Source organism: Ambystoma mexicanum, chromosome 4q (genome assembly GCF_040938575.1).
Source record: "Ambystoma mexicanum isolate Mex_15411 chromosome 4q, UKY_AmexF1_1, whole genome shotgun sequence".
Classification (NCBI taxonomy): Eukaryota; Metazoa; Chordata; class Amphibia; order Caudata; family Ambystomatidae; genus Ambystoma; species Ambystoma mexicanum.
The window spans coordinates 962,192,344-962,215,372 of record NC_090928.1 but is presented as its reverse complement, the minus strand read 5'-3'; the positions used below and the strand labels follow the sequence as shown (position 1 = coordinate 962,215,372).

Here is a 23,029-nt window from a genome sequence, read left to right as displayed (position 1 = left end):
GTCTCTCATAATTGCGAAGCATATCAACCAATTACGGTATTTCATTTTGCGTTGTTTCATTAGCGCAAGCTTGTTGAAATCTGGTCCTTTTTTCAATTTTCGAAGATCTTGATGTAATTGTCTCTTTTTTTGAGCTACTAAGGCACTAAATTCATATTTCTTTATATAGTTACAATTGGTTCCATGATTGTACTTGGTTTGGAACTGTGCCAGCAGTGCCGTATAATTTAATTTGTCCTTAGCAGCAACAGTTGTTGAAGACATGTTTTTAGTTAGACTCTCAATTTGTCGACTATTTATTTTGAGTCTGTTGCCTCTTTGATTTACTTCCATCGACTGAGTAAATGTACACATTGCTGTTTTTGGTAGCGCTTTCCAAGTTAATTGTAGCGGATTATGGTCGCTGAGTGACGAATCCAAAATCTTCAGATGTTTGATATCATGACACATCGTTTTAGAGGCCCAGATGTAATCAATTATTTTTTTGCACCCGTCCCGGTGCCACGTGTGATTTGGAGGGATGTCTCCTCTTGTTTGACCATTCAACATCATACAGTTTCTGGTGATCAGTGCTTGTTGGAATTGGTAGCCTCTACCAGTTACATTGTTTTTTTGGTGTTTATGCTTTGTGAGGATCTTACCATCTTCGAACCAGGAGAAATTTAAGTCTCCACATAGGATCACATTCAAGTTGATGTAGCTTTCCATGCTGTCATCAATGATTTTTGTTATTGACTGTATGAATCGACGAGAAGAGATCATCGTTGTATTCCAATATGTATTAAGTAGGAGCAGGTGATTTGATTTTACACCCACGCCCAGTTTGTTTTGCAGTATTGTTCCTTGAACAAATAGATTTGGGGAGAAAGACTGCAAAATCTCCCAACCATTTGCATTGTTTATCATGGTCAGCAGACCTGAGAAAGGGCAACCGAGTTGATTTTTCCCTGCGGGATTGAGCAACATAGAGTATCCATCTCTTAATGGTACCTCCCGCAGCCACGTCTCCTGTAAACAGACAGCAAAATTGTTTTCCAGGGAGATCTCAAAGTTCTGAAACAAGTGTCGGAAGCCTCTGGTATTCCATGATATTAATACATTTGTGTCATCACTGATGGTTTCCAATAGCTAGGTTCTTTGGGTTTTGTTTTGTGAAATGTAATTTGAGGAAGCTTTTTGTGTAGAGGGTTGTGAGTGTCTTTCATTTTCTGCTCTTTCTTTTACGTTGAATCGTTTTCTGAGAGCTTCTCGTCTTTGTTCATGTGTAGACTCACGATCTTCAGTAGGTCTTTTTTCAGGACATTTTTTAGTTTTTTTGGTCTCTAAAGTTAGATCAAAGCCATACACATCAATTCATCTTTGGAGGAGATTAGTGTATTTTCTACAGCTTGAGAGTTGATGTGTAAATAGACTTTGTCTAATGAGTCTTCATTGATGTATTCGACGATTGCAATGTCATTTGAATTTATCGTTCTTAGTGTGGGAAAATTATGTAGAAGACACATCACATTTTTGCGATTTAAATTTACCTCGTTGTCATCAGAAAAGATGTTCTCAAGCCTGACCTTCCAATGATTATGATGTTTGGTCTGCAGTGCATTCAATGGTTCTTTTAATTTAGTTAGATTTTGTTTTCGCCACTGTGCAGCTGTCATCTTTGGATTTAGCGTTGTCGTGCTTGCCTTTGTGTTTCAGTCAGATACCCTTTTATTCTTCTCGTTTTGACTTGAGTCGGGACCAGAAGATCGACTTTGAGTAGAGCGCGTCGCTTTTACATTTGGAAATTGATCTTTTTTTGTTTTTTCTTGCTGTGATTTCTTCACAGCTGCACAAGGACTCATCACGCTAGGGTGTGAGTTGTCTAGATCTTGTGTGGGCGACGTTGTTTCATCGGATTCAACTGAATATGTTGAGAGGTCACATAGGTCGGTAACACTTAAGTCATTTCTATCTGCCTTTAGTGTTGTGTGGACAGCGAGAAAAAAGACTAAGCTTTTGAGGGGTGGAAAGATTTCTTACGAATTGTTTAGTTTTAGATCGATTTTTGCTCACATTAAGTTTCCTCTTTCTTAGATTCTGTTTGGAAAGCGATACTTTTGTTACCTTTTCACCAGGTTTTGATTGTTGTGAAAATTCAAGCGTCTTTGCAGGCCCCATGAAAATTCCGAAGGTGTTGAGCTTCCCTGTTATGGGAACTACACTATCAGTGTTTTGCTGTTCGACTAGTGGGACTGCACTGGGTAAATTATTAGTTGGTACTGAGTTGCAATTAGGTACTTGATTTGCGGACGCAGTTGCGCCTTCGTCATGGTCTTGAACAGAGACAGCGGCCGTTGGGTCAAGTATTGTGGAGGGCACTCTATCTATCTCACTGGTTTGGGAGGGGCCGTCGTTGTTATTTTGGACAATACTTTTCCTAGTTTTAGTCTTTCCACGGGGTGCCAAAATGTTTTGTGTTACATTTGTTATTGGGTTTTCACTTCCACATCTTGCTTTCTGTGAGTGTCTTCTGTCTTGATCATTTCCGACAGCCACAGATCTCACTGCATCGGCATGTCGGACCCATTTTAGTGTTTCTAAGATCGCTTCCATTAGATCAGTTTTGTCAGTATGGTCTCTCATGGCAAGGTCGCCTAGCCGGTTTTGCCATTGGAAGGAAATCTCGGCTTCGCGATCAACTCTTGCCATAAGGTAAGCATTGTTTTCTTGGAGAGTCACAATTTTGGTTACCAGATTTTGCAGCAATACGTTTTGATCTTTTGATGTTTCACTTAGGGTTTCATATAGCTTAGTAAATGGTATCAAAGCTAATGATGTAGCTGCTAGTAGGTTGTTGTGGATCTGTATACCGGCTGCCACTGATAAATTCTCTTTATTAACTGTGTCTGAATTTATGTCTTGACTGGACGGCTCTTCTAGTTGGCTTGCTCTACTTTCGTTTGTAGCATGTTGGTAAGTTGCTGTTTTATTTCGTTGATGATGAAGAGAACTGGAATAATCCCTTACTGATTTTGAGTTGATATTTGCTAACATGTTTGACTGCAGATGGACTTCTTTTTGGGAGGGTGTACTGGTGCGAGCTTTAAAGGTGTCGTTCCTTGACTGCTGCAGTCTATTTGCAAGGTTAGAAGGTATTTTTTCTTTTGCAGTCGTATTAGATGAGGCATTTGTAAAGCTAATGATCAGTTTCTCTTTCACCGTTTGATAGTCTGCTGTGAGACGTTCTGTGAGCCGTGCTTCACGCCCTGCCAGGTCAACTCGAAGGCTATTCTTCTGAGCTTGAGTCGACAAAAAGTGATGGGATACTGGGTTATGTGATTGGCGACTCGACTCTGCCGTGGTGGCGTTGGGAACAGCCTTAGAAACAGCCACCACACTTCTAGTTGCGGTTACCGCTGTAATTGCTTCATCATTTGCAGGTAGAGCCATTTCATTGCAATTGGCGTTTCGGGCGGCTTCATTTTGTGGCATGCGAGAGATTTCCGGCCGCCCTCTGCCCATTTCTATTACTGGCATCTGTATTTCCATAGATGGATTTAAGTTTGGGCACCCAATGGACAGCCTGGAAATTATATTGTCAGTAGTTAGTGGCGGCACAAATGTAAAATTTGTGTGGTCGCCTATTCCATTTGGTAGTTTTAATGCCAGAAGTTCGATGTCAGTGACATCAAAGGGGGATTGGAAAGAGGCAGTGTCAATTTCCACCATTTCACTTACTTCCAGCGTCTGAGCTGATTTATTTTCATTGACCGTATGCACGTCAATTGGTAGAGGCAACAGATTTTGTTCTGCCTCTTTTCGAAGATCTTTCACAGCATTTATAGAGTCCTCTTCTCTCCCATTTAGTGCTCATTATCCAGCGCAGTTGCAGCTTTGGAGTCCAGTACATCGTGTTTGATTAGAGCCGTACATATTGATTCTTTGCACGCTGCCTTTATCAAGGCTGGATTTGCTGTGTTAGGCAAGCACTTTTCGGTCGGATGGTTAGCTGTCTCAACAGCTGGTAAGGCATTGGGAGTTGTGTTGTCTTCGCCGTCTGTATCGGCTGTCCTCATTTTTGACAAGCTGTCGGCTTTTCGAGCCGGAGCAGGGGCGAGGGCAGGAAAAGGAGAAGGAGACGGCGGGAGGGAAAGGGAACAGTGGGTAGGAGTTATGGAAGAAAGGGGGGAAGGGGTGGAAGAGGAAGGCGAGAGGGCGGAGGGCGGAGAGGAGGGAAGGGAAGGCAGCAGCTCGATTTGTGCCTTTTTTACTGGCGCCGCCGTGGGCTCAATGTTTACCGACATTTCCCCGACATTTCCCCACGGCTACCAGCGCTCAACGTTCTTAAACAAGTTTGTGGTCTTGTGTCAATTATCATTACCATGTTGGTTCTTGCCAGAGGATGGCAACTAGACCAGTTTTTCTACCGCTTCTTCGACTTCTGCAGCGGTGCGCGGCGGTGTACGGCAGACTCCGCGCCGCGCTCCGCGCTCTGGAAAGGTTTTTGAAGTGGAAGTCAGTCGAAATAGAAACAGGACTGACCACGTAGTGCTGCTCCTCACACCACAGGTAACAACAGAGGACTGGAGGCAGACTGGACTCTGCACCGGACTCTGCGCCGCGCTCCGCACTCTGGAAAGGTTTTTGAAGTGGAAGTCAGTCGAAATAGAAACAGGACTGACTACGTAGTGCAGCTCCTCACACCACAGGTAACAACAGAGGACTGGAGGCAGACTGGACTCTGCACCGGACTCCGCGCTTTTGTAGCTAATGAACTTTCTTCTTATTTTCGATCTTGCTGCGTCATCCTCACCCGCCTATCGTCATTAATTTGAATCATGTTGTACCGCAAGTACCTGATCCGTCAATTCTTCCATCACACTAAGCCTCCATGCATCCATGTTTTTATTACTGAATACCATCTTTTGACTTCCAAGTAGGTTCTAACTCCATTCGTGGACTTAGGGTGGAGAAGATGGACAAACAGGGAACATTCCTCAACCACTTGCTACTGATAACTTGAAAGCAAATCATTTGACGGATCTGAAATTCAAAATACAGTTTTGGGAAATAATTTATACAGATAGTTACTATTTAACCAAGTAAGCCCACCCATAGTCAGACTTTGAGCGAGGTGCTTTATTTGATTGGAGGGCATTTTTGCATCCAAGTGCTCAGCTAACCCGAGTTTCTTTTAATTTAATTCTATTTACACTTTGCTAAAGAAGCTACCAATTTACTACTTCAGGTAACAGGGGGAATTCATTCTGCTTTGCAATGGAGGGGGTTTCTCTTATGGGATCCATGGAATGTAGAATATAGAATTATAGTAGGGTAGAATGTACAGAGGATTCTCTGGTGAGTTGTGGATCTCAGCTGGAATTCTAACCCAGCTATTTTCGGCTAATATCAGTCCCATCCTTTTTTATGGTGCTGGATGTTGGCATTTTGGCGTCGAATCTGAAGTTGCTGTCCTCGAATCAATGCTGTTAAAGAGATTATTTGGCTTGCTAGCTGCATACCGGTACAGGCCATTTTTCTCGAGTTTGAGATATTCTCCTGCAAAGCGAGATAGCAGATGTCCCTGCTGAACAGCTTTTGGTGCCTAGCCAATGCAATTGATGGCACATTGAACTTCATCATTTTCAAGGCTGCATCAAGCACATTTTCGAACACATCCATCAGTTGGTCTTACCCACTCTATAAAACAACTATGAAAAAGGTGGTTCATGCTAATTTTCGTGAACGGTATGTAGCGCAGCTACTAACTAAGACCAAGAGCAGACTGTTTAGCGATTATATTTTGGATCGGGTCAATAGGCCGAAAAACATTGAGCAGTTTGTGGGTAGCTCCCTGATATGGGACTATCTGAAGCTGCAAACAAACTCTGTAAAAACCTTGGCGGTAACAGGGGCATGGGCACACATCCCAAGGCCTCTATGCAGGCTATGCAACAGTGGCGGCTTGGAAACTGTGCAGCATCTGATGACTCTGTGCGAGTCTACAAAGGCTTTACAGGCAGTTGGGAGCTTGCTGCTGGCCTACATCACTCTCTCACCGAAGAGGCACTTTGTGAACTCTTTATGGGGGGAATCATGAGTACTGAATTATGCTTCACCATTTTATGGGAAAAGGTTGTTCTCCTTTTGGTAACCCATGACTAGTAGGCTGGAACTCTTCTCCATCTTTTTAATTTTGCTTGTTGCATTTCTTATGTGTTAACAAGTTGTATAACTGCTGTATAACATGGTAAACAATCATAAAAAAAATATGGAGATAAGACAAATCCATATACTTGCTGGAAGAATTGTCAGTCCTTTTCTGTACTCTCCCAAAGTCGGCCTTGAGGTGGATGGTTGGTATGAGGGAGGTCCATAGGGTGTGGCCTTGCAAGTGAAAAGATCTCCTGCTGAAACCTTTGTGGTGCATCATTTGAAGAGGGCATCTGATCAGGGGCTGTTAGAAGAGCAGCTTCATTGCATTTAAAGATGGTTTAAATGCACGGTAATCACCTCATACATGGATGGACATAGGGAAATCTCATGAGTTAAGCACTTACCTCAGACCCAGGGGTCAGCCTGCATTTCGCAAGTTTGAGTCCAGGCATGGAAAACACAGCCAGCCCTCCTTCCAAGGGTGCTAAATTCGATACCATTAAATGGAGTAATTATGAAACCTATTATCACAGCGCTTGGAAGTGGTAGGAATCCATCATGAAGCTCTGTGTATGCTATATAATCACTTGTAAAAGGAGGCTGCGTCTGTCCTGGGTTTATATTTCTTTTAAGGTATAATCTTGGCCTGATTTGTCAGGTCATGTTTCTTCATACATCATTTTTTTGTATCAAAGTTGATGTGGGTGGGTACGTTCAAAGGCAAATCCTACGTTCTATATCAGGAGTACCTCGATCCGTACAAGTTGAGGCTCTTTGGTTGGAATTGGGACTCCCTTATATCCAATCTTTATGGCTCTTCCAATGCTGCACTTTTTTTCTTAATATTTTTACCTCACCACCAGTTCCTTACACACTAATGTGCTTAATGTCTACCCACTACTCCCGGGTATGCACTAACACTCTTCTGTCTGAACTACGTTCCACTGCACTTAGTCGCTTTAAGAGCATTGAGATTGACCTTGAAGATGTAATCCAAGCCCCTAATCTTTCAGTCATTTTAAAGAACAAAACTAGATATTTGGATATTAGGCTAATCATTGAGTCTATAGCCAAAAAGACACTATACACGGCATATATTCTCCTAGGCCTTATCTAACTAAATTATGTTCTTTCCAAATACGTAGATTTATTACATACCTATGTTTTAATATATTACCTTCACGCGAGCACATTGGCAGATGCTCAAATTTACCCTGAGACGAGAGGACTTGTCGCCTCTGTAACTCGTCTATCGAAACTGCACTATATCTCACCAACTGCCACATAATCATGCCATTTTATTTGAAGGGCTATTCCACCCATGTAACTAACATCACTTTTGTCGAAACCAGCCAGTTCTGCAGTGGCCTTTTTGGGGCAGAATCAATTATGACATCAGCTGCTGGCTATTACGTCTGAAAAATATCCCTTAACTTAATTGCAATACCCTAAGGAATTTCTCTATGGAATTTGCGATTTCGTATGTATCTTGATTGTACTGTTTTAATTCTGCTCTTTATCATGATATCGAAGCTGCTATTAATGTAACGTACTGTTTGAAGTTTTAATGATATCTCTGCTTTTATTAACAATCCTCATTTAAAGTCTCATTGCAATGTCATTATTAATTTATCATTGCTCAATTACCTTTCTTTATTCTTGTGACGTGATTTTGTTTGTGCTAAAGGTTTGTATGTTTATAACCAATGCACAATAAAAGAAAAAACAAAATAATAATAATTTGTTTGAAGACATTGAAGCATTTTCCACCTTCCTCTGTGGGCGGTTATTATTTCATGCCACTTGCCTCCTGATCTTTCATACAATATCGCTTTGGATATGGTGAGCAACTCTGTCATAATAGATCCAAATTGCTGCAACGTCGACAATCATGTCGTCACTATCACACATCTGATATTATATGTTGCTCTTTATCTTCAATTCTGGAATTGTTTAATTCCCCCCCATTTTGGGGGGACTTATTGAAGTCGAATCTGGAGTATGTTTGAAAATAAGGGGAAGTGGTATTTTTTTTTGTATGGGTCTGTCCGTTTTGCCTGCTTCTCCATTCACACACTCCACTAGAGGTGCACTCCTACTTTAATTGTGAAATTTATCTTAATAAGATCAGCATTGCTTGCTTAACTTTTGTACCACCCGTATTTTGGATAGAGATTTGGAATTTGCACAAAGAGAAGGGCGATCAGCCAATCAGGTAGCTGAAAACACAGGCGGGAACTACCAGTGTGCTGCCCGCATTTTACCAGCCACTCGAGGCCCTCCCGCGGATGCTGGCATTTTTTGGCACCCCCCCTCCCTCCTACACTGCAGTGATTGCTATATTCAACGTCATATTTAAATTCGCTATTTCTCAACGATCAGGATGAAAAAAATGATCTCCATTTTATCTTTTGTCCTGCCAGCAAGGGTAAGGGTTCACCTAACCTGAACCCTATAATGATGGCAGGACCCATTCTTTCAATTTGAAATGATTTCTCATTCAATTTATGTATTAGTTGTCATGTTGCATAAATTGTGTGCATTCTAACTTTAAACCAGCGTAATTGTATTACTGATCATTGCAAGACCATGAACATTTTAGTCTTGTTATTGATTTTCTAACTGCCACCATTCTGTATCTGATATGATATGATATGATATGATAGGTTATTTATAACGCGCTTAACACCCAGAGGTTTCTAAGCACGGACCCGGGGATCGAACCTGTGGTGCTATGTGTCGTCTTTCTTTCAAGACGAGCATGTTGCCCCTGAGCTATCCACCCGAGACGCAGCTACTATCACATGAGCCATTGTTTTTAAATATGCAATCCCAAATACTCATATTTATGGGTTATAGTTCCTTTATTAATCACCTTAAAATTATGTTTGTTACCGTGCTGCTCCAAAGTGACAGTGATAACGGAGGTCCCCAAAAGTGTTTCAGTTCACATCTGTTATTAGTAAACATTAAACCATACTCCTCATGCATTGAATCTGTGTTAGACTTCAACTCAGCACACTCTGAAACCAGCTGATAGCCAACCTCTCATGGTGAAGCTTGGCACCTTTATTGAAGATTGAAGATGAGCTAGTTCAGGGTCTTGCAGAAGTGCTTTACGGGCACTTTGAAGACTTCATTTACCATTCGTGTCCTGCAGCTCCAACCATTAGTTGAATGTGTTGATGATTCCCTTCATTCTGAAGTCCATCCTCTCCAGCTTCAGAAAAAGGCATCTCTGACGTGACGCATCAGATCTTGTCAATAGGAGAGTTAGCTTTCATGATGTTTTGGACTACAACTTCCATCCCCTCTATCCATCATAATCAATGAGGTGGGATCATGGGACCTTCCGCCAAGCAACTTTGAAGCTGAGCTTCCTTTGTGAACCACAAGATAATATCACCACCTGACATTTGCATCCAGACAGGACCTCTGTTAATGTTCTCTTCATAAATTAGGCATGGGTGAATTATATACAACTCATAAAATGTGTGCTTAATGTTTGGGGTTAGCAACGCTTTTTTCCACCAGCGTAATTGTGTCATGTTCCGGACTTTGCAACTACATAAAGTTGTACATCTTCAGTTTTTTTTCTGCCCCCACCATTCATTTAGCAGGTAACATTTCTTGCCAATTCTTATTGCGGTTAAAAATCATTGCACCCAGGTTTGTACATAAAATTCACAAAATGCCCTTATTCAGACAGGCATAACCCATTTTGCGATGTTTATTTCTAGTAAAAGAACTTTTAGTGAAAAACAAAAAAGCATTACATTTGATGATGTTCATTACCGCTAAAGTATATTTAATGAAAAAACAAAAAGCGTATGACCACATTTTCTAACTTCTTTTTACTGATAAAGTACATTTAGTGAAAAACAAAACACACACAACCACATGTTTCCCATTTGCACATTTCCATTTCTCCTCAAAAATGTAAATAAGGTTCACAAAGAATTTACCTATATGTTCTTATAAATGTAATTAGCAATTGCCTGCGTTTTAGTATAACAAGGTGTGAGGATCACACTACAGACCAAAAGCTGCATTGAGACTCTTCCAATCATGAGGATGCAGTCTATCATCATTCCCAGGGCAGTCGGAGAAAAAGACAGGAAGCGGAAGTGATTTATTGGTTAACCTGCTGCCTGCAGTGCACATGGCATGCTCCTCTAAAACATTCTCTTTTGACACAGAAATCATTCTTTTGTGAGAAATAATTTCAGCAAAAAGTGTTTTGCGTGAATGCTTCCCCTCAACTACGTCTTTGGTTTGATGGTTATTCGTATGTGGAATTTATTTCTCGGTTGCAACTGTTTCCAGAAAGGCAAAAATGCAGCAGTCCCAGAGCAGCATTTATTGTGCTGCACAAATGAGCTGTTCCTGTGAGGTTTGCGTTGCAGTGGGGAGGGGCCTGGGCTTGTAGCGAGTATTGTATTCTCTCCCTCTATCACGCCCTCTCCCTCTTCCTATTCGGCATACTGATTTGAAGTGTCCTTCCTCGCCACACGCGGAAGACCTCTGACCTACCATTGGGCAGGGTTCTTCATGCGAATATTCATACCCGCACCAATAGAAAAATGGTTCTTTATGTCTGTGGTTGTTTTGTAGTCTGTGAATGGACTCCGACGGTGTGGCTGTGTGGAAACTCTTGACCTGTGTGTCCACCGCCAGTTCTGCGGCGAGGGTTAGAATTTCATCGAGCGTTCGGGCCTTTTTGAGTAGTTTGTGCCGGAATGTCTGAGATTTGCAGCCTGCAATGATTTGGGAATGCAGGGCCTCCATGTTTTAATAATTAGGAAAATCACAGTGCTTTATTTTGACCCGTAGGTGCATGATGTAGGCATCCATAGTTTTGCCTTTTGCTTGCTTTGTACTGTGAAAAAGATGTCGTTCATAGTCCACGCTGGTGTGTGGTGTTAAGTAAGCAGATAGCGCCCCTTTCAGGTCTTGAATTGAGTTGATGGATGTCGCTAAAATTTCGTCTATGATGTCCCTTGTTGCCGTCCCCTCATCCATTTTGAGTAGGCATTTTTGTCATTCCTCATCTATGGGCCCTGTTGCTCCCATATACAAATCAAAATCTGTAATCCATTTGGCACATCTGGGCCCCATTTTGCTCGTATCTGCTACATCACAAGCTCCTGAGAGCTGCAAAGCCAGTGACTCCGGAGGTTTATAGGGGCAGTTGTGAGGGGGCTTCTTGGCCCCTCGCCTGAATGTCCTGGTTTACCGCCTGGGGAATGACCTGCACAGATATGCCTGCCCCCTTTATTTGTGGTGTGTACTGTCTCTTTAAATTTCAGAGGTTCTTTCAGTGTTTCTCCCCGTTCGCCTGCATAGGCACGAGCAGCGTGAGTAGACTTGCCACGGAGAGGAGAGGGACTACAGAGGACGGCTGCCACGAGGCACGAGTACAGTCTGTCTTCTCTCCTTTCCACTCACTGCTGTGTGTAGGCTGATCACTACTTCAGTCCTGGGTAGTTTCCGACTTGCTAGCCCGTGTACATGTGTGCAGAGCAACGCCTTCACTACTGCAGCCACGGGTGATCCCTCACTCCTCCACTTGCTTGTGCCGCCTGTCAAAGCCCTTTGTGCATGGGCTCATACACACTTGCAGCGCGTGTTTCCCCTTCATCGCCACAGTAGGATGGCAGAGGGCAAGGGACCTCCTTACCCTAGGCTGTGCGCACCATGCTACGCAGGAAATAAGAGACAGAGCCTGGACTGCTCATACACATCTTTATTTTGTTACACCCAACAGTTTACTGACTCATTCTTCTTTCTCCTGTGTCACTTCCCTCTCCACCCCTGCCTGGCCCCACCCCTTACCCCACAACTAGACTGTCAACGTGACAATATGCATGCTTAAATGACCAAAAAAAGATTTGTGGGCAGTTTTGGTGCCTTCGAAATTCTTCACAAACTTTGCCGTAAGCTCCACGAAGTATGCAAAAGACTGAGTCCTGCAAATTCACCTGTACAGGAGGGCGGTGTTTCCACTGACGGGCCCATAGGTCAGTGCTCACCCTGTAGTACCTGTAAGACAAGATAGCTGCACCTTGAGGAGGTTGGGGTGCAGGATTCACATACTCCAACACAATTCAATAAGGACAACTCAAGGATTTGGCAAAGAGACTGTTAAGTTCATAAAGGTTTATTTCATGCCACTGCTGACACAGTGCACACCCAGCGTCGTGGACAAGTTCCCTGACTTAACCACCCCCAGCTCCCCACAGAGCTCACTTTTATAGCAAAATGAGAGGGAGCATTCTGCCCCCACCTTCCCCACACAGTTTAGGCAACCTCATAGTTAAGAATTAGCTCACTGGGCAATTATTTTTTAATTGAACTAAACCTTCAGAATGAAATACGCTCTAGCATGCATTTCTGACGTTTCTCCGGGGCTCTGCTCAGTTTTAGTTGATGCAGCTGGATTTTTTTTCAGATAAGGTTCTCGACCAGGCCCAATTAAATGTCTGGTTACTGCCTATTCGTCAACGTTCTGACAGCATGCCACCCTTGAATGTTTCAACTTTAAAATTACCTCATCCTACACACTCTGCTCATTTTGGCCACATTTTCGGTTACATGCATTTTCAGTAAAGGCATTTGGCAGCGCTATTTTCTGTCTGTGTACAGAAAATCTTATTGTCCATTCTGTGCCTTGCCATTTTACCACATCATCATAGGGACATTTTCGACCTTATAAACACGATGCCCTTTTTGAATACTAGTATATACTAACATTATGCATACCATTTTCACATAATTATACACCAAATTAGTCCATACGAATTTCCCAGCTTAGGTTTAAGTGGGGGGGGCGGCCCTCCACTTCATTTGCTGATTCAATATATCTTTAATTCGGGTCTTCCAGTACACACCCCTCTCTCATTAATGCACACTTTAATTGCATACATTTCTACATTTAAATTCTAAGTAAATGTGCATAATTGGGTGCAGGCAGCATTGTAGACTGAATGCAAAGGCGATGAAAACACAGTCATAATTTGATGCGTGATCACTGATCACAAATATTCAGCAGTGCATTTAATGCACTTAGCAGCACATCTAACACACCTGGACTGTTTAGGGTTAAGTGACTCTGAGAATGTTAGGAAAGAGTACCAACATGATTGGATAGAAAGTGTGTGGGAAGGGGAAGCAAATACTACAGGGAATATGTTTCACCCATTCCTTAACTCAGCATAATGCATACACCGCATACAGGCAGGGCTAGGAACTAAGGCAGATTAAATGCAACATTGTACATGGAGATTATTAACCTAAGCATGTAGTTCATAATCCTTTGGGACTGTGTGTGTAGATTTCCCTTTTAAAAAGATATGCACATGGACATAAGCATTGCACAGTCCTTTGAGAGCATTGAAAAGCACACATGAGAAGACATGGTCCTCTGCCCATGAACCATGATATTGCCCGCCAGCTCTTGAACACAGGCGCTCTCTCGGCCCTATATGCTTGATAAATCTCTAATTATGGATTATAATGTTTGGTGGCACATTAGACTAAACATGTTTGTGTTTTTGTTTTTATTAAAGACTGAAATCTAAAATTGGTTTTTCACAATGTTACTTCTATATTTCAATTCCTAACTTTAGGTTTGACACCCAAAGCACCCAACCTTGCAGATGACAGAACTGAATAGAGGCATTTTCCTATCTTACTGAACATTACTGGGAGAGCCAGACCTGGAAGGTCACTGCAGAAAGTCACTGACTTGGAGGCCTTGTGTGTAGGAAAGGAGAAGATATTTAGGAAAATGCCCTCCTTGGGCTACCACAAGACACCAACTGCCCCACTGTTTACTCAGGGAATCCTGCCCCTACCTTACAATGAAAAGTCACAGGACAGCCACATTCCACCCTCTGTCATAGGCCTAGCACAGGAACAGGGCAAACATGAGCTAATTAGGAAATTTTTGATGTAGGGGCTCGTGCATAGGTGACTGGATCACAATGAAAAGTAAAAAGGGGACCCCCCAAGCTACCTAACAAAGTGTACACTGGAGACTTAGTAAGGGCTAGTTCAAACAACCAAGTAAAAAATGAAGCACCATCTTTTTTAGCAAATATAAGAAGATGATGACATGGTCAAGTTTAGAAATAAATGTGTTATAATACATTTTTTTGCATAAAAATAGATTGACCCAATGGTCATATTTTAACATAAAAAACAACATAAAACATAAATGATGAAAACAATTCTCCAAAATAATAAAAAAGCAAAAAGAAAGAAGATTATTTGACAATAGTTGCCTAAAGGTTTTAAAGGTGTGTCATAGGACACACTGTAACTAAACGTGATGTTAGTAGCTAATAGGTGACTTCGGTTTGTTGCAATAGATAACACAAATCAAAAAAAGTCCCAGTATCTTTTGTGTCGACAGTGGTAAATCTGTTTCCAGCCTTCTAGTTGAACCCATACATTAGTCAAATTTTCAATGAAGTATAGTCTCTATCGTTTAATGAAGGCTTTCTTCAGGACAAATTTAGGCAAAAGATTTTTCAAGTTCACAGTATTGTATTTTCAAACACTGATGTATTCAAATCACAGCATATCTGTAATAAAAACATACATTTTAGCCTACCAATTATACTGAAATGTATACTGATTATTTACATTTTTACACTTGGGCAGAAAGTTACATCTGTCTCAAACTACTTTTCAGTGTGCACCCTAATTATATATTTCATTTGCCTTATCTGAGCAAAAAACACTTTCATTTCTTTTTTCTGCAAATAATTGCATTATTTACTTATAAAGCTAAAATTCTGCTTAATTATCATTCATGTGCTGTGCAGAATCCCACTTTGTTTTTCAAGTAATCAAGTAATATTCCTAGAGACAGCAAAACCAGTTGTCTCTTCTTTTATTTCTCTACCTAGACTTCTATGGTGTCAAGTAAACTATAATTGCATACCTTTCTATTTTTGTGCACAGCCAAAACGTATTTTTCGAGTCTGGCAAGCCTGCACAATCGTATTCTTTTCGCTGTTGGTGAATCTGTAATTGAATTAATAACCACATGTCATATATATTACTATATAAATTCACTTTGGGCAATATTAGTTAGAAGCAGTAGTTTCCTACCTTATACTTTCCAGTAAGCGACTTATATTTGGAGTGTTTATTTTTCTTTCTCTTTTTTTCGAGTTAACAATTGCTCGAATCCAACCCTGAATTGCTTACTTCAGTTGTCTATAACTAGTAAGACGTGAAAAGAACACGCCAAAACGTTATTTAATACTCAAAACTACAGCAGCATTTGTTAAATACGATTTGGCACTCTAAAAAGAAGCACCTTGTGATTTTCCGTGAGCGGCATCTAACTCGAAGGTTTCTTTTCTTTCATTCACGATGGCTCGAGTGTGGCGTGCCGATTTATTTTAGTCGCACTATCGGCGCCTGTTGGAATATAAGGACATGTACCCGCACGCGTTACTTGGAACTTCGATATCTGGTTAGGTATCCACTATGGTTTTTAAGCATATAAGGGGAATAACTTACTTTAGTCAGTCCAACGTGATTGTTGCAATCAATGTGTACGGGACCTCTTGCAGTATTCTCCGTGCAACTCCGCAAAGTGATGTGATAGGATTACAGATGGCGATCGCGGGATGACATGATTGTTTAAAGGAAACGAAAAAGAACTAGACCATCAACATTGTATCTGGTTCTTACTTATAACTGATTCAACACGGAGGCCATATTGATATGTGCGAAAGCGGCCTCTTTTAGCCAATACAATGTTAAAACATAGGCCGGATAACAATCATTGATCAAGGGCAATTAGTCGCTAGAGTAAAAAATATATCAGTTCACAATTTTAGGATATACCACCACAGCTCGTATAAATTCTGGGAATTACTAAAAAAAAAAACAAAAAAAAAACAAAAACAGTAGAGTCAAAGAATAGGGATTTATTTATGTAAGAAGAGATTCCACTCAATATACAAATTCAGGCCATTTTTTACAGAATCCAAATTATAAATCCATTTTTGTTCTAATTTGCAGAGTTTCAGGTCTCTATCTCCATCACAAGGATGTTGATTGACGGTTTGAATAACGCACCAGAAAATCTCGTCATATGAATGTTTTGCCTGCTTATAATGTTCCACTAACGGTTTATCCACTGTGCCATTTTTAATACATCATCGGTGTTCACCTATTCGGGTGCAAATGGGTCTTTTAGTCTTCCCGATGTATATCAACTCACATGGGCATTTTATACAATAAATCACCCATTTTGTGGCACAGTTAGTAAAAGATTTTAACTGCCAGTTTTTTCCTTTCAGGTCCATGGACTTCAGATTTTTTGTGAATTTGCACATTGTGCAATTTCCACATTTAACATGTCCTATGACTGGTGGAAGATGCCATAGTGTTGCTTGTGTGGAAGGGTTTACTTTATTCAGTGGATAAGTATGGACAAGTTTCTCTCTGAGATTCGGCAAGCGTTTAAAAGCAAACCGTGGAGGAAGAATCTTAAAATCCTCAGTATTTATAATTTTCCAATTCTTCAGTATTTGTGTTATCTATTGTAACAAACTGAAGTCACCTATTAGCTCCTAACATCAGGTTTAGCTAAAGTGTGTCATATGATACACCTTTAAAACCTTATGCAACTATTGTCAAATAATCGGCTTTTTTGTTATTTTGGAGAATTGTGTTCATCATTTATGTTTTATGTTGTTTTTATGTTAAAATATGACCATTGGGTCAATCTATTTTTAACCTAAAAAATAAATTATAATATATGTTTTGCTAAACTTGACCATGTCATCATCTTCTTATATTTGCTAAAAAAGATGGTGCTTAATTTTTTACTTGGTTGTTTGAACTAGCCCTTATTAAGTTTCCAGTGTACACTTTGTTAGGTAGCTTGGGGGTTCCCCTTTTTCCTTTTCACTCGCACAGGAACAGTCCATAGCATAACAAATGTCAAACCTATGCAGTGTACACTCAAACACTGCTATCTGGCCTGAGCCCAGGAAAGTCATCTTCCGAATATGTTTTATTTATTTATTAAGTATATGGGGTTTATATCAAACCTTTATACGATATATCATTAAATACCATGATAACAATTACATTTTATGCATATAATTATTTACATTTGTTATCGCAACTTACTAATAATTAAATAATTTATCCATGAAGGCTGGCTCTTGTTTCTGTGGCTGGGAAGTTTGCTGGCTCCAAGCCCAGCACATGGGGCCTGCCCACTGACCGATTCTTCAGCAGGCTTCCCTTTTCCCAAGAATAAAAGGGACAAAAGTAGTGAAAAGCTCTTGTCGTGGCCTCTTCCTACTCAGAATGGGAGGAACAGCAGGTATTATCTGGGCCATCCAGAACTAAATCTCAATATATGGTGAGGTCACACTGCTGTACGATGGGGCCTGGAGCAGTTTATCAAAGGCTCAGGTCTGGTACATGCAGAGCATGGATTTGAACTAATAGAATAATGACCTTTTAGAATTGTTTGCTAAAACAGGGAAAGTCCTTGTGCTACTAAGCTGTAACTCTTGCAACACCTCCGCCGACTCTTGTTGGGCAAATGCTTTTCCCAATGAAATGCTCTAGAATGAGTTCACATGTGAGCATGCATTCACGCCAGCAAACACTGTCTCAAGAAGATCAGGATTTTAGGGCAAAGGGGATTGTTGTGGCTCATAGCTTCAAAGTAAATCCTCACCAAAAGTGCCAGTTGATTTTCAGACATGTATTCCGTTATCAGAGTTTTTCAATTGACTTTTATTTAGATAAGAAAACTAATAGAATTGAATAGTTTCATTGTTATTTTTACACTTATTTTCTTTCTATGCACCTAATTGTCATAGATTTTCATAAAGCATTTTTTAATATGAGTTTAATTATGTTTCTGCCACTTTTTGCAGAGTAAGGTATAGCTTGCTGAAGCATCAGAACATTTTAGCAAATTTATTTTTCAGTTGACTTTTTAGATCAGGAAAAAGAGAATAGAAACCTACAATTTATTTTATTATTAGCGCATCAATTTATGTTACTACTACATCTAGATTTATTTTCATGCAATTTTATAGATACATTTTATTATTCTTTTCTCACTTTTCACAGTGAAATGTATGAATGTATGTCTTTCACATTTGCATTAATGTGTTCTTTTTCTTAATTTTCAGTATGGACATTATCTCATAGACAGACAGGTACAGAACGGTGCTCCGCAGTTACTTTCTCCCCATAACTTTCTCCCAGTAGTTTCCTTTCCTATTGAGTAGACCCTTGCCATTGTTCTGTTCCAATCTCTGTTAATTTGCAAGTAAAAAAACCTTTCAAATTGTTTTTTTAAAAAACGCTCTTGTTTTGAATATATGTTTAAAAAACAAGATTAGTAATCCTTTACAATTCTTTAATATGTCTGGGTTAGTTATGGAATGTACATTTTTTGCATGTGATTCTTAAATGTATATTTTGAACTATAGCCCAGAACATTGTACAATAACAAACTTTGGTATGGAACAATTGATTCATGAGTAGCGTGCTTGCTGAAATTAGCCCCCATTGTGGTGTATCCGTTCCGATTAAACCTAATCTTTACAATTTTGCTTAGCTTGTACATTCTAATTTGTAGTGAATATGATGACTTTGTTTTTCCTTTTTATACTTTTTGTTTGTCTGTGGTTTTTGCTTTCCGCAAACCTCAAGCTGTTGATGAATTGTATGAAAATGTCTGCTACGCATTTCAATGTTTGCATTTGGTGGGTACTCAAACCAGGTTATGAAACAGGTTTCTCATGTCAATGTACCATGAAGGTGTCAGAAGTATGGCCCATATGAGTAATATCCAACATTTTGTCCTCCTCAATCACATGTTTTTTGGTCTCTCCCTGTTCAATCACATGAGATGCACACACCTCCTTCAATTTTCTAGTGGTCATGCAATTGTTTACAAAGGTGCTTGTGATGATCAAACATAAAGTAATAATAATCTTGTTGCTTATATTTTCTTTCATGACAATAATTGTATATTTCAGTCTGTGCTTCCTTTTGTGAATGCCGAACAAAGTTGTATTAAATTGAAATGTAGATCCTGGATTGTCATTCATTTTAGGATATACTAATTGAATTTGAGACTATGCCAATTAAAAACAATGTAACAGAACAACCCAGCAGAAATATCTTCTCTTAGGCTGATATACTGATATTCTATGATCTGATATTTCCATAGCTGTCTGCCATAACAAAGTGAGCCTCTATTTCTGGGGATGGGAAATTGCTTAAAAGAAATTACAGAAGTAAACTCCGCCTCTCAGTAACATGGGTCGAGGCCCTCAAGATTCATCTCAAATTTTGTTTTCTGTCTCCATGCAGGGGCAGCTCGCTGTGTAGGAGGAGGAGGTAAGAATAGAACCTGCTCGCTTTCATTTTTATATCTTCTACGTCTGTTATGTTTGTGGTGTTATGGAATGTGGAGGTTTGGTGATTGACGTTTGCCAGAGCTCTTTTCTGTCTGGGCCGGATCTGTGGCAGAATGTTGCAACAAAGGAGCCATTCTTTGCCAGAGGCATAGCATTTAGCTCACCACCTTCACCAACCGTTCCTCTACCCCAACCGCATCCTGCCTAAGCAATGTTTTGTCGGCCATGTGGTGGGAAGATAGTAATGCAAAGGTGTTGGTTAAAATTCAGGACACATCATTTAGGATGCCTATGAAACTAAATGTTCCACAGATACAGGAAAAATAAGGAAGTAATTGTCTTGCTCCAGACCTAGCAAAGGCACCTCTTGAAGAGCTAGTCTTACTCTTGATCGGTTAATTGCATGCATCATGCTACAAAATAGCTGCACACAGATGGCAGGAATTGACCATGATGCCATGGAGATTGCTGTAATGCTGTGCAGCCACCAGCTTGTGTTGGTCTTGAATGGAGGCAGCCATCTTTACAATGATTTAGCACATGTTGGAACATCTTTTCAGTATACACACACCAGAAAATGAACCATCTGCTTCCAGTGGTCTGCTCTGCAACCACGCATTTAGGGCCTTGTCTACTTCTTTACTATGACAGAGGTCAGTCAAGTGGTGATTGCAAAGGCTGTGCAGGTAATGGAACCAATGCATGCCCTCCTTCCTCGATGGTGAGGTTATTTCCATTAAGGAATGACCTATCGAGAGTGCAAGCTATAAGAAATGTGCACAATACAAGGGTTATTCCCTGCTGTCAAGCTTGATCCAGGGATTAACCCCTTAAGTGCCAGGCTATTGTTGAAGTCTATGTAAAACGGACGAGTGTACTCGTCCTTGGCACTTAAAATTAATGGACGTGTACATTGCAATGGTGAACTAGTAGACTGTCTCATATTGCACTGCCACAAACAGCAGAGCAGATTTTCCTCGTGCAAGGAGGGTGCTTTAAAACTGATTTAAATGCGTGTTTAGCCTTTTCCTCAGAATAAAATCCAACCTTCTAACTTTGCAGAAAAGCATGGAAAAAACCTTTCCACCTGAAATGTGAGAGTAGAACAGGCCTTTTCAGCTATGAAGCCAGCCATGCCACAACACCACCCTTTAGTCATCCCGGAAAGTTCACCTCAAGGTCAGAGCCACTGTGCAATTAATTGTGGGTATGCAAATTAACTCAAATGCATGCTTTTTGCTCTTCATTCTGACAATGAAATGGCAATAGAATATTTTATCCTCACCTTATGTGAGAAGGAAATCTTCCTGGGATCTGAATGATCTCATTTAAACAGGTACTTTTGTAGACTTAATTTCCTGTCAGTGTCTTGCAGCTCCAACCATTAGATGATTGTGTTGGTGCTTCGATTCATACTGAAGTCCATCGTCTTTAGCTTCAGAAAGAGGCATCTCTGACTTGATGCCTCAGATCTTTTCAATAGAAGAGTTCTTTCTTTATTTAAGGCACCGCATGCAAGCTGCCAGTACCACTATCAGGACTGTTCCCATGAGAGGTGTTTACAGCCCGCAAGAGGTCTGTATCACTGTATCGAAGGCTATGAGTCAATCAAATCTTTCAGCAAATAATTGCTAACAATATGCCTCAGAATGTGCGGAACATTTGCAGAAAAGTTTAATTTACCTTTAGGGTGTTATCAAATTACGGTGAACAGATAATTGCAGACCAGTGTGGTAGATGGGGACCTAGACTACTATCATGCATTGATCAATGTATTCTGAAATCTTTATATTGGCTCCTAAAGCTGTGCTGCCAGAATCCCTGCTCTTCTCAGTCGATTTATAGAGTAGCTTTTGCCTCATTGCTTCCTGAACATAGGCCCATTGTCTGTTCACAGGTCCCTCATTTGCGTGTTGACCAAAATGAAATCTGTTTTGATGGCTTATTTTAGCGGACGTTGCTGTCATCCACATCTGGTTTACCACACTGTACATATACAGCAGATCATGAGCATAATAGTATGACAAATTGTGTGCTGCACCTAAATAATTCTTGCCTAACCCACATCCAGCATATCCTCTGAATTAAACTAATATTAAACAAGCCTGTGCAAACCTTCCTTCCTCAAGCCATCACTCCAAAGCTTCAGGCATGCTGAAAAGAGTGTTCCCCTGAGCCCTGGTATCTTTCCAAGACTGATTACTTGCTGTGGGGAAATGTCATCCAGATTGGTGGCAGTAGTGCCTTTGGAGCAACTCTTTATCACCCCCTGTTTCACATCAATTGATTCACTGGGCCTCATACTCTGAAAATGCACGCGCTCCCCCCTAGCACTGCATTTGTTGGAGTGGGTTCTGTAATCATCTCATCTGTGGAATGTTGTGCATGGTACTCAGAAACCCACAGATACATTTTGCAATTCCTCTGGTTGGAGAGATAACCTACTACTCAATCTGTTGATTAAAGCATTCATAGCACTTTGCATTACTTCTCAGTTGTGTGGGGGTTCACTTGGCAAACATTTCTGGTCATCAGGTATTGGCATCTCAGTGTCCTAATTCTATCAAAACAAGTGTTTTATGGCTCCAGCATTAGAAATATTTGCTCCTCACATGTACTCCCATTAGCCTCGAATGGCCATAATATACCTTATGTTGGCTCAATGTCTTCTCCCTGATCTCCTGTTTCAGGTGTACACCCATCTACACACACACTGGGACCCTGCATCAGCAATTCCCATTGTCTTCACATGACTGTGGTGAATCGATTACTAGTTATGATCCAGCTAATAGTTCAGGCACCATCTGCAATTTATGATGGATGTATCAAGCATCACTTGGGTACCCCAATGTATGTGCCTTCTCGTTTGTCAGAAAGCTGAATGGGCTACACCAGGTTTGGCAAAGGACATTGCAGGATACGCTCAGCATATAGAATGGCCCCCTACGTTATCTAGCTTTTTACTGCAGTTGATGACATTTTCAAATTGGTGTACTCTAGAAGTCTCTTTTAATGTGTTCAATGTCTTGACCATGACTGGCAGCAACATTAAACCTACAATATTTAGGTTTTGCAGGACATCTTAAATGTTCTCTCTTTCTGTGGAAGCATTCTAACAGATTTTACCTTTCGTCTATGGTAAATCTGTTCTTCGACCATGCGTGTGACCAACACTGGAGTGTTTTCAGTCTACATTGCTTCTGTGGTAGGGTGGATTGCATTTGTGTAAAATGGTGGTTCTTTTGGGTGCAGATTATTGAGTGTTTCTTAATTTCTACACTCTTTGGTAGATGTGTCCTTCTTAAATAGGATTTACTCTGCAATTATAGCACAATGTTAAAAAATTTGTGTGAAGTAATCATCACTTGGCTCCTTCCACTTCTTGTATACATCCTCACTTGTTCATATGGAAGTGATGAAGTGAGGACTTTGGAGTAATATACTGATTACTTGCCCAAGATTGATAA

The 23,029-nt window shown here is 40.6% G+C and overlaps 1 protein-coding gene across 1 annotated transcript in view; it reads left to right on the top strand.

Moving 5' to 3' along the window:
* Positions 1-23,029, top strand: part of KCNH1 (potassium voltage-gated channel subfamily H member 1) — a 2,382,450-nt gene that overhangs the window by 264,205 nt on the left and 2,095,216 nt on the right. The window contains exon 2 of the mRNA XM_069608514.1: positions 19,516-19,542. Within this exon, the coding sequence (XP_069464615.1) occupies positions 19,516-19,542 (27 nt within the window). The remainder of the gene's footprint in view (positions 1-19,515; positions 19,543-23,029) is intronic.